The following is a 12714-nucleotide window of genomic DNA, read 5'->3' as shown; positions in this document are numbered from 1 at the left end:
TGTGTGTGTGTGTGTGTGTCTCAAGCTGAGACAGAGCTGGAGTGTGTGGATGGGTCTAGAGTCTAGACATTTCTACATTTGCACCTGAACTTTCTGTGAGATAATCATTGCTGCTAGTCTCGCAGAAATTACACATTGCACTTTTAAACTGCCTCAACACACACTTTGCAGATTGTTTCTGTGCTCATGCATCTATGTAGTGTGCTCTAGCACAGCTGACAAATGCTTTTTGGCCCACAGTAGGTAGACTATAGTCATCTCCCTGAGGCTAAAGTGGTGATTATGCATACGCGACTCCCCCATAAGCCCCTCTGGAAGGAGACATAGGTGGCCTGGGCACTATGTTGTACTCTGTCATTAACGGTGATTATATATTACATTGTCTCCTTGCTCACATAACCTCCACCTGGATCATACATGGCTGGTGATCTGTATGCATCTGTAATGTCATAGTCATTATCTTAATGCACAAGGACACAGACAGGTGAGGAGATTTAGATGAAAAGCTCTAAGTGAAAAATGAGCCGTCACAGAAATAAGAATGAAGTAACGTATCACATGAAGACACTCAGGATGTCTTGTTGTAATTCCTCTGTGTCTTCGATTAGCATCTGAGTAAAGTTACTTTTAATCCAGAGTGCTGATTTATGTAACTGCTGTGAAATCATCCTAGTGTGCGAATCAGATACCTAGTTCAGTCATGAAACTCTAGATGGTGCAGGCTGATAGGTCCTTTACATGCAATCTGCTAGCAATCACATAATTTATACATGGCATATGGTTGGCCTCTGCTGGATGTGCATTGTACACTGGTCCTGCAGTGTGCCATCAGAGTTCTTCTTAAACCCTCCACCTCCCCCAGCTCCACCTGTCTAGATCTGCTACAGGATTTACGTATGGCTATTTATACAGCAGTAGCATCTTGCATGCTCTCAGCAGCAGCAGCATGCATAGCAGGTCTAGTTTGTCTACTCTAGACCAAATATATTAACATTATCATATCCCATAGCATGTTAAAACTATTCTGTGAGTTGTCATGATTGAAAGGAGTCAGTTTTTTCAAATGAGTGAAATCTGTTGTAATCTTCCTTACACAACTGAAATTGTCTTTTTCCAATGTTAAGAACTTTTAAAGTATTCTAAAGAATTTTAAAGTTCTAAACCACAAAATAAAAAAAATTAAATGCATATTTTGTCATCATTTACTCACTTCCTTGTCATTCTAAACCTGCACTAATTTATTTTTTCTCTGGAAAAACAAAAGAAGATATGAAAAATATCTCAATATTTTTTGAAAAGTGACATGTTAATATGACAAGATGAGATGGGATTGAAAATGATACTTTATGCTCATTTAAGCTATTTTTTATAAATTTACTATCAAAAGCAAAAGTTTTGAAATATATTTTTTCCTCCATATTTCATCACCATGTCTCATTAGGGGCTCTGTAAAAGTCATTGGGGTCCAGTGTTGTTTTGGACCCCATTGCCTTTCATTGTATGAATGAAAACAGTTCTCCCAAAACCCTTCTTTTGTGTTAAGAAAGTTTGGAACAACTTGAGGATGAGTAAATTATGACAGAATATTCATTGGGGTGAACTGTCCCTCCAAGTGGTCAGCTTTCTTTTCTGTGTTGATGTATATTCTATTGAAAAAGGAAGTTTGAGTCCTGAATGTTGAACGCCATGAGTTTTTACAGCATGTAAGACAAAATATGTGTGAAAGAATGCATAACCTATTTTAATTCAGGAATAGTGCACTGTAACATTATTTATGAACAGTTTGAGTAGCTGTTCGTGTGAATATGAATGGCTCATAATATGAATGACTCAGTCAGTGGCAGTGCATTGCTGTTTTATTGATGTGTTGACATTAATTTGTGTCTATGAATGGTACTTTTAATATATTTAATAATATACTCTGAAGACTGAATATAAATGTGTATATCTGCTAAAATTAGGGTTGTACTAACACATAAATGACTCCAAAGCTAACAGAGACTAAAACACACCGATTTGAAGTCAGACTCCCCAAACACCCCTGTAATTCTCATCCTGTTCATATTTCTTCAAAATATCATCTTTTATATTCCATAGAAGAAAAACTGAGAATGAAAAAAAGAATGATTTTTTTTTTTGCGTGAACTATTCCTTTATAGTGTGTGTAACTGTGTGTTTTAAGTATTTCATTGCTGTGTTGTGCATGTTTGAGAGATAGGAGTCATAAACTTAGTGTATCGAACAAACAAGTATCGCACACTTTCTGCTGATGTGATCATTTGAATAAATGACCGTTGTAACAACCTCAATGAAAATCGGCATTTTAATATAACAGCTTCATATCTCTGACAGTAACCGTGGAGATACCCCTTTATGGATTTGTAAAGTAATTGGCGTACACATGATATTAGCGTTTCAGTACATATGAGACACGGATGCAGGGTTTATGATTCTAAAAGTACCACAGACAAGGTCCCCTTCAGCAGCTTTGATGACGTGCCAGTTTAAATGCGGATGCTTGTTCGGCGTGGGTTTACAAGCTCAGATGGAAGCGCTTTTGGTTAGAGAGAGGATCTTTATTTTAATCAAAAATGTCAATTTAATCAAGCCTATGCATTACTGTATGTGTTTTATTTCCTAGTATGTCCAGTATAAGGATGTTGCATTATGTAAAAGACTCAGTGAAAGCCAGTCACATGATTTGATTTTAATACGATTTAAACTGCAATATACGGCTGCAATACCATTCAATGAAAAACTTTATAATCTTCTAGAAGATGCATTCAATCACAGAGCATTATGCATCTGTTTTTGATATTGCAACTTTTATCCGCATTGTATCTGATCATAAAGTCATGACTTGGACTGCCCCATGCAGGTGCTCTTTTTCCATTCCACTGAAGATAATCACTAAAAATACATTGGCTGTAATCTGCTTAAGTAAACCAGGAAGGAGCTCACAGCAGGGGCTCAGTGGTGCTTCACCAACAACACAAATAAACCCCTGTGATCTGGACGTTTAATCTTGTACCTGGGGTTCAGCGGTAACTCACTTTTGTGTTACCGGGCGAGTTTTCTGTTTTTCTTGTATGGTATCTCCTCTAGTTTCATTCTGTAGACTGCCGTATTGGATAGAGGGTCTTGCCATGCCCAATTTACCCAATCTTAACAGCTTTGGCAAACTGTGCGGCTCTGGCCTCAGTGACGACTCTGTGGTGCTGGACCGGGTGAAGCGCAAGAACTCAGTTCGGAGAATGTCCATTATCGAAGATGGGAACGTGGCTGAGGTGCTCTACCTCATTCCCAAACAGTCCATGATGGAGCAGCTGCCCTTCCTTAACCCCAATGAGTATATTATCCTGGAGAAAATGGCACCTCCTGACATTGGACCCGGTAAGGGAGGATAGAGAGAGATGCTAGACTCTTGCTAGACACTTATTTGCTATCATAGAAAATATTTCCGTTATGCGACTGTCTGTGATATTGTTCAGTTGTGTGGAAATTTTTTTTTTGTCAAATAAGTTTTTATTCAGTCATCGAATAGCCTTGAAATAATCACAAATGTCAGGATTCATTTTCTTACAAAAAAACAAACTTATAATATATATATATATATTTTATTATATACATATTTTTTCATTAGAAAAATTATGTTAAAGATAAAATAAAATAAAAATAATTTAAGTAGTCATAATTTTTATAATAGTATTTTTAAGAGGGCAACACTGCAGAAAATAGTTTTTAATGCTTTTTTTTCAATCCCCACTGTTTTTTAGGCAAAAACTACAATATTTTGTAATATTGTACTTTATTTTATTTTATTTTTTCATTTATTTATTTTGTAATTAGTACAAATTAATATTAATATGTACATCATTTTATTTAGTTAAGACGTTTAGTTATTTAGAAAAAATAATGCAAATCTCTCTCTCTCTCTCTTTATATATATATATATATATATATTTATTTATTTATTTATTTTTTCAGTGAAATTAGTTAAAATATTTGTGTAATTTCCTAAATGAGCCTTTGTATTATATTTTTATTCATGGAATATTTTAGATTTTAGCAGAGCAGCAGTTCCAGGTCATAGTGACACAAGTGATATCTGTACAGGGGCAGAACTTTTTTTGAATAGAAGAGAGCCAAAAATGTAACATATTACAAAATAATTGAGGAGATAAACAAAGATGCTGGTATTTGTGTTTTTAAGGCAGTGGGATGTGAGGTTAATCTAAAGTCTGAGCTGGATCACAGCACTATCACGCTGGCAGGATTATGGCTGAAATAGTGGACACATTCCTGACAAATCTTCCCATTAGTCTGCTGTAGTCACTTTTTTTTTTACAATCACTCATCCTTATACCCTGTAAAATACCATTACCATTCAGTGGGTTTGTCATTGCATCCTGGAGTTACAAACAGAAATATTTATTTATACTGTCTTTGGACATAACTTGTGTCTTAACACACATATTCTTTTTGTGCGCGTTTATATCTGAAACACATAATTTAATCTGCAATACCTTTGTTAGAACCATTCTTCTTATGTTTTCACAACAGTTTTTTTCTACAATGTATATAAATCTGTTCTTGATAGTATGTGAACAAACACACACCCGGAGCAGTTGGGGGTTCGGTGCCTTGCTCAAGGGTCTCACCTTAGTCATGGTATTGAGTGCTGGTTATTAACTCCCCCCACCTACAATACCTGCCGGTATTGAGACCCAAACCCACGATCTTTGAGCTACAAGTCCAACTCTCTAACCATTAGGCCACGACTGCCTAAGGAACCAGTAGAGAACCAGTGCATTCAGTAATTATAGCTAAACTCAATCAGTCAATCATTTACGACCAAGGCCAGTGTGGATCCCCGTTGTGTAGCCCTCCAGGAAGGGGAAGTCAGAGATACCCTGAAGCCAAAGGTATCATACTGTTATTCTACTGATCCACATGTGCTGCTTTTCCATAACAGTACTGTGCTCTAGACATTGTAAGGGTTTGGGTTTGTGTTTTTTGGACAAAATGGGTCGGAAAAATCACTTGAGATATTTTTTATTTTTTTGGCGAGTAAGGAACCAACTGAAACAACCTAGCAACCATCCAGAACATGTTAGCCACCACAGAAACACACTAAAACCCCTCAGAACATCATAGCAATATGGTTCAAAAACTGTTATTCACTTCTATTCGCTGTCTTGTGTTTTAGAATGTCAGAGATATAAGAAATTAATTCTGAAACAAGCATTAAAGCATTCTCAAAGTAGAAGTAGTAGTAGCATTTTGTGGTGTTGCACAAATAAATAGAGAATAATTACAGTGGTCTAGCTATATTTTTGTTACTTTGGCTCAGATCCTTCTTTTTTCTCTTACTTGTTGACAAAAGGTTCAGCTGTTTTCTTCTTTCTAATGATATAGACTGATATAGAAGTTCCTCTATTTATCCAACACCTGCTGTCTGTGGCCTTCCCATGCTGACACCCTCTGTCTCTCTCTCACACATCCTCCACTTATTTAAAATTCAGCTAATCTCCTTTTAACCATATCAACCCATATATGGCTGTTTCTTAGGCTATGGACACTTTTGGCCCTGTTGGCTAGTTTGTCTCTAACAATGTCCACATTATTGAATTTTTATCTAAACCATAATTTCCCTACCAACAAATGCAATTTCTACCACATCTTGGAAATTACATTTTTTGAATAATAATGGCTGATTCCTTGGTTGTGCACAGGCTAATCTCATAGCTTGCATTATATGTCCATAATATATAAAAATGAAATAATATTTTCAAATAATTTTTACATCATTTGGCTAAATTAAGTTATACAAGTGATGTTTACCTTTTTAATTGTTTTCTTCACACAGTACACGTCATATTTTATTTAAAGCTGATCTTTTCTCCTTGGTAAACAAGGTCACTAACTTTTGAAACTTTATTAGAGGCAAAATTGTTGGTTGTGGTGGAAATCATGGCTTACAGCCACACTTTACATAGTTTATTTCACAGATTGTTTAGATTCAAAAGTTTCAGGGTCAGTAAGGGTCAGTAAGATTTAAATAATAATAATAACTTTTATTAAGCAAGAACACAATAAATTGATCAAAAGAGATGCTGTTCTTTTGAACTTTCTATTTCTCAAAGAATCCTGAAGTTTCCATAAAAAATATTTAGCAGCCCAACCATTAAAAATTTGATATTAAAAAGAAATGTTTCTTAAACAGAAAATCAGCATATTGGAATGATTTCGGAAGAATCATGAAACACTGAAGTAATGGCTGCTGAAAATTCTGCTTTGCCATCACAGGAATAAATGACATTTAAAGTATATTAAAATAGAAAACAGTTGCGTAATTAAAGGGGACATCGGAAGCCCATTTTCCACAAGCTGGTATGATTCTTTAGGGTCTTCATGAAATGTCTGCAACATACTTTGGTTAAAACTCCTCAATGGTGGTGTAAAACAACACCCTTTTTACCTTGTCAAAAACAGCTCTGTTCACAGCGACCCGTTTCGGTGCATGTCTCTTTAAATGATAATAAGCTACTGCTCACCCCACCCCTCTCTTCTGTTTTTTTGTGTATTCAGTGGCGCGTTACCATCAAAAACAAAACTAATCCACTATGTCTTCAGTGGCTCTGTTGTCGAGAGAAAATGAAGACTCTTATGTTCACTTTACATCCAACTACAAAACACCTGCATTGTCACTACAGCTGCTCGAGCGCGGAGAAAATGGCGCACAGCGTACAACTGGTCGAGGGCGGAAATATGCTAATACGGGACAGTCTGTTAGCCATCGTGGGCGGGGCCTGAGCAGTATGACATCATACTGCTCAGAAAATCGAAACGGCTTGATTATTGAGACTGTTTAGGTTTTTTGGGGGATAAAAAAAGGAGTGAATGGATTATCATTGTAGGATGGTTGTGTCAGGAGGGGGGGGGGAGACGAGAAGCGGAGAAGCGGAGACCAAGCCAGCAGTTGCTGAGCGGCTGCTTGGTTTGAGAGTGCAAGCTCTTTTTGTCCGTTCCTCTGCTGTCATCTTGCCGTTGCCTTGCTCTCTCTCTCTCTTTCTCTCTCTTGTTCTCTCTTCCGTCGTCTCCTCACGTTTGGATTCAGTGGGGGAATAAAGCAGGAGAACCCAAGGAAGAAAGCAGGCAGGAAGAAGCAGCTCTCTCCCTCTGATCCTCCTCATCAGAGCCCCAGCAGACACTGAGGAGCCAATGGTCATGGTGAAGGAGAAAGGTAGCATGGCATTGCATAGCACTGGGTGGGGAGCAGGAGATAGAGCTCATGCAGAGGGAGAAAACCAGGCCAGCATGTGGGAGATTTGTGTGCGTGTTGGATGTAGGGAGGACAGTTTGTTGCTTTAGAAGGATTGCGGTGGGTGAAAATTAATGAGATACTGCGGAATGGAACATAGTGGTACTAGTGATAAACTGATATATCGGGCCGATATTAAGCTATTTTGAGATTATTTTGAGATTATCGATAACTGTGCATGATTGATTTCTCAACAGAAAGTAATATTCCAACTAATATTAGTTTGGAAATCTACCGACACTGTTGTCAATGGATAGTGTGCATTTTTGTTTACTTTTTTAATAATCTGTAAATTAAGTGAAACTTAATCTGAATTTACTGTTGTCATGTTTTTATTATTTTTAAGTATATATATATATATATATATTGTGTAAAACAGATGTAAAATTCAGTGGAAAGTGCATGTTTAATGTTTTCATGTTTTTAAATAATTTTGAATATATTTTGTATGAACTAATAATAAAACAATAGATAGTGCATCTTTTTATAATGTGTAAATTAAGTGTAAAACATTATTTTTTTACAATTAATTTTGAGTATATGTTGTGTAATTTAAGTGTAAAACACAATAGATTGTGCTTTTTTTGTTTTCAAATATTTTAGGTAATTTCTAGTAGATATTGTGTAAAATAGGCATAATGCGTTGTTTGCTATTATTCAGTTTTGTTAATTATATCAGCATAACGTCGGATATGAGCCACCTTGCTCTTTAGATACCTGTGTTGGCATCAGGCGTTAAAAAGCTCATGTTGGTCGACCACATAGTGGTGTGAAAATGAGAAAGCTTGTGTTTTTGTATTTGTTTGTGGTTCTGAAGCTTGCAGTTAATGTAATGCTAATGTGTGTGTTTGTCTTGGGTTGGTCTTAAAGACGATTACTTTACCACTAAATCACTGCTCAACATGTGGGCTGCACATTGTGCTGTACAAACATAATGTGTGTTTATTATTATCCAGAAGACCATTTTATAGACTTTTGTGTTTATGTATCACCATTTGTGTGGTCTGGTACATATTTTACACATTCTAGTATAAAAAATACTGTACACTGATTACTATAGAGATCTATTCATTGTGTGTGAATATGCATAACTGTCTGACTGGTTTGTGCAGGACTTCTTTGCTGGGAGTGGTAGTATTAAGTGGTAGTAACTTCAGAAGTTTCATGTTATCTGATAAGGGGGATAACGCATTATAGCAGAAACATCTGGTGAATCTTAAACACTCCATTATCATGTTTGTTCAGGCCTTACGACCACACCACCTAATTAAAACGATACAGTGAAAAACACCCAGAATAGGACAGAAAACTGACTGTTATTCAAGAAAAGGAGCTTCAGATGGCACAGTTTCCAGCAGAGTTGTTGTGTAACACTATGTAGTAATTTAGCAGGCTATTGAATTATTAACTGAATGCAGTCAGTGCACAGTGCGTTCCTGTTTGGGATTTCTCAGGAAAAAGGGTTGTTTCCCGAAGAAAGCCCTTTATCACGACTCTGAGACGGAGGTGAAGGATGTTTCGTAGCAGCGATGTGTGTGTGTTTTGAAAAGTAGATCATGCTTTAGTAAAAGCTAATAGTGGTCTGCGCAGGATGAGGGAGGGGGAGCGAGGGAAAGAGACATGAGAAGAGAGAGAGACTAAGAGAGAATGAACTCAATAATGCATTTAGCCTATCGCTGTAGCCATGGCAACTGGGCGATGACTGGTCTGTTGCTGAGGCCGTACCCCGTGTGAATCACAGCACAACACACACTGCAAACCCATCTCACACACCTGTATTTACACACAAACACGTGTATATCAGTGCTTTTATACACATAGTGCTTATATAGCACATAATATGTTCATTAATGCATGTATAGAGTTTCTTCAACATTTATTAAAATACAGGCTAGCTGCCACAAGCTAACACACAAACAAAATAGACTGTTCTACAATATTTTAAATAATAAATTAATATTATTTAAAATACATTGTTTAAAAATCTATAAAAATAAATAAAACCATATATTATAATAAATATTTTATAAATTTATATTAGTGAAATACATTATTTTTGTACATTGTTTTATTACATTATGCACACATAAAATAATATATATTGTCTATTCACATTATACTCTGCCTTGAATATACAGTATTACTTAATATTAAATTAATCCTGCCATATCATTATAAAAATATGTATATAATATTTTTTATATTAATGAATTGATTGATTAATATATTAGTGCCATTTAAAATACAATACACTATTTTAAATATAGTATAAAAATACATAAATTCAAAATATTATTAATGTCATAAGCAGAACATCCATGCTAAACAATCAAGTCTTTATTTGCCAGAAAACTGAAGGAAGACCTTTAAATTTAGTGTCTAGTAATACCTATTTTTTAACGTCTCATTAAATTTATTCAAACATTATCCTACTGTATCATTGGCCAAGTGGAATCTCATTCCCCACTGTGCCAGATTTACAGATTGTCCATTTCCTCCATGCATGCAGCTGGGAAGTGTCTGAGCCTGACTTAGCAACGAAATCACATTCACACACACACACACACACACACATCCAAACTCCACTCAATATTTGCTTGAATACTCTCTGTACTATCAGTGGTTAAAAGGGAATGATCAGTTGGACTCACGTCAAAGGCACATATCTCTGATAACCTTTCCATAAATGGTCACACAGAGCTTGACGTGATTGTAAATGAGACCGTTAGGTCTAAAAATGTGTTGTTCTGTATCAGAAGAATGCATATACCATTTTTGCAGCCCTATATTTTAGGACAGGATATTTTAGGATAATGATAGTTAGCCACAGACATTGTCTCTAAGGACTGTTTCTGACTGCACATATTTATTTCACTACCCATATGAACAGGGTTATAGTATTCACATCGTATGCATAAACAGCTTGTCTGCTACATAGAATTTCAGTGTTGAGCATATTTTTTTGCCCACATAGCACACTGATCTCGAGCAGAAATATGTTGAAAATGCTCTTTAAACCTATTTATCCACCTAAACTTTGACAAAATAGGTTTTTAAGAAGCAATTTAAAATTCTAAAGTATATTACGCAACCATTCATTGATGTAAGTTAACCACAGTAGTGACAAACACCCCTTTTTTATTGAGTAAATATGACTAAATCCAGATGATTAAGCAGGTTGGGGTTTGAATGTCAATACATGTAAGTAAATTACCAATTGGATGTAAATGTGATCCACCTCCTCATGCAAATTAGATTTTAGGACAATCAAGTTTATATTAATTCTCACTGTCTCACATGCCATAACAAATCACTTACATCCATTATTAAAGAAAATACTCAATAGTGACCCAGAAATCAATTCATTTTCTGTGCAGCAGAAACATTCAGAGTGAAAGCACAACATGAGTCCTCTGTTAGAGCTACACTACATATATATATATAATATTTCAAATTTTCAAATGCATTTTTGTTTTGCAACAAATTTAGATATTTTATTTTTGCTGTTCTGATTTTAATTTTAGCATCATGATATAAATACAGAAAATATAGCACAGCTAACTTCTGACCAAAATGTTAGTAATTTCCTTTGTGTTAGTCTGTCCCAACATTACTTTCTTAGCTGGCCTGATATGTATTTTAATGGCCTTTTAATGTCAGGGAAAGATCAGAATGAAAGGGAATCATAGAAATCTGTCAGCCACTTTTAAAGCAGATAGCAAGAGGTCAGATACAGAGATTGACAAGTGTATGTTTGTGTGTCTATGTCATTATCCCTTGGCTATTACACCTGATAATAAATTTACCCTGATGCCCCATAATTTTCTCTAAAATCAGACAGACAGCAAAGGCTCTCATAGAATCGGATTTCTAGCATGTTTTTTTGCCTGTTAATTGAATAAAATCAGCAATAAAAATACTGCACTATCCACCAGCAATCCAGCGATGTTGAATCACACATATAAATGTATACGTCTGCTGTAGACTTTGTTTTGCTGATTTCATTTCAGGTAAAATATGTAAATTCAATCTATTGGGACTGAATGTATGTTCCAAATGTATTTGGAAATCTGTTCTGTGTCTATTTGATGTCAACTGATTTTATGGCAGCGGTCATGAGAGACAATATTAATCAGGTGCTGCCAACACTGTTCCGTTTTCTCGCTCCTCCTCTTGGCCACAGACCCTGTTTATGAGTCTGGACGTGGGCCAGCAATGTGAGGGCTGGTGTGACGATGACTGGAGGGGAGCCAGATGCTCATCACAATACAAATATAATATCAATCCAATACAAAACGATTGTGAGGAATGAGTATTTCATCCTGAACACACAAAAGATAGCGATCAGTTCACGTGTGTGTCTAAAACAAGCTCTCTTTAGTGTCCAACCCTGACACATGTGGATTGACCTGTCGTTTGTACTTGGCCAGAGCGCAAAAGGTCAGTAGGGGTCAAGTACTGAGTTGAGAGGTGAGCTAATACTGAGATTAGTACAGGGGTTGCTGTAAGGTTAAACTGTACTAAAACTGGCAGAGGTAAAACAATCTTTCAGACAAAAATACATTTAGATCTTCATGGTCTGACTTGAGGAGGAATGTATTATATGTGTATATGTAGTTTGAAAATGGCTGCTGGAGGCAGTGGTGAGGAGTAAAACTTTGACTCACTCTGTTCGCACAAACAAGCACACTTAGTGTGAGTCAGAATGCCAGTTCAATTCAAAAGACACTTTTGCCTCAGGATTGAATAACCCTCTCCAGTTACACAGCTTGCAATAATTTAGTGTTAAACTCTACTTAACACCATCATAAGCTTTTTAAATGTGTTCATGTGTATCTGTGTGTGTTAATGGACCGATAGCGTACATTATATCACCATGGGTCAGCGTTTTCATTTGTTTTTGTGAAGCAGTAGATCTGGGTGCTATGACAGAATATACTGTGTGAGACTTTGTTATACTGTGGTAGATATATTTGTACCAACTGTATTAATATAGAATTCAGTTGATGTTCTGTTGATCAGAAATTAGAGTCAGTACTATTTATATTAGTTCCTCTTCAGGAACTCGAGCTGTGTCGCATTCAGCAAGCGCTCTGTGTGTGTGTCAGTTGTGAGTCTTATTTGGTGTTGTCTGTCCCGTAGAAAGAAAGAAAAAATAAAAGAAAGAATTAAGTCTAAAGCACATGAAAAGAAACACCATCTGAGTAAGGGCGAAGGCAGCCAGTGTTTCAAACTGTGTGTTCCTCCCTGAGTCAGCTCTTGAGAGCTGACTCAGGGCATTGCGAGCGTCCAATGCAATGCGCCCGCATTGCGAGCGTCTTCCGATGCATGTTCTCCGCTCCCGGAAGGCACTCTTTGCTGAGGGTGCCTTCGCAAGCGTTCCCCGCGGT

At 36.4% G+C, this 12714-nt stretch overlaps 1 protein-coding gene across 1 annotated transcript in view; it reads left to right on the top strand.

Annotated features, from left to right (window-relative positions):
• Positions 1-2979: 2979 nt before the first annotated feature.
• Positions 2980-12714, top strand: part of LOC107708159 (actin-binding LIM protein 1-like) — a 53969-nt gene continuing 44234 nt past the window's right edge. Inside the window, exon 1 of the mRNA XM_016512327.1 lies at positions 2980-3393. Coding sequence (XP_016367813.1) covers positions 3090-3393 — 304 coding nt within the window. The 5' untranslated portion in view covers positions 2980-3089. The remainder of the gene's footprint in view (positions 3394-12714) is intronic.

This window comes from Sinocyclocheilus rhinocerous, unplaced genomic scaffold, assembly GCF_001515625.1.
Source record: "Sinocyclocheilus rhinocerous isolate Xijiao unplaced genomic scaffold, SAMN03320098_v1.1 scaffold1243, whole genome shotgun sequence".
Lineage (NCBI taxonomy): Eukaryota > Metazoa > Chordata > Actinopteri > Cypriniformes > Cyprinidae > Sinocyclocheilus > Sinocyclocheilus rhinocerous.
The sequence above is the reverse complement of the archived record's forward strand: the minus strand, read 5'-3'. Positions and strand labels throughout refer to the sequence as shown.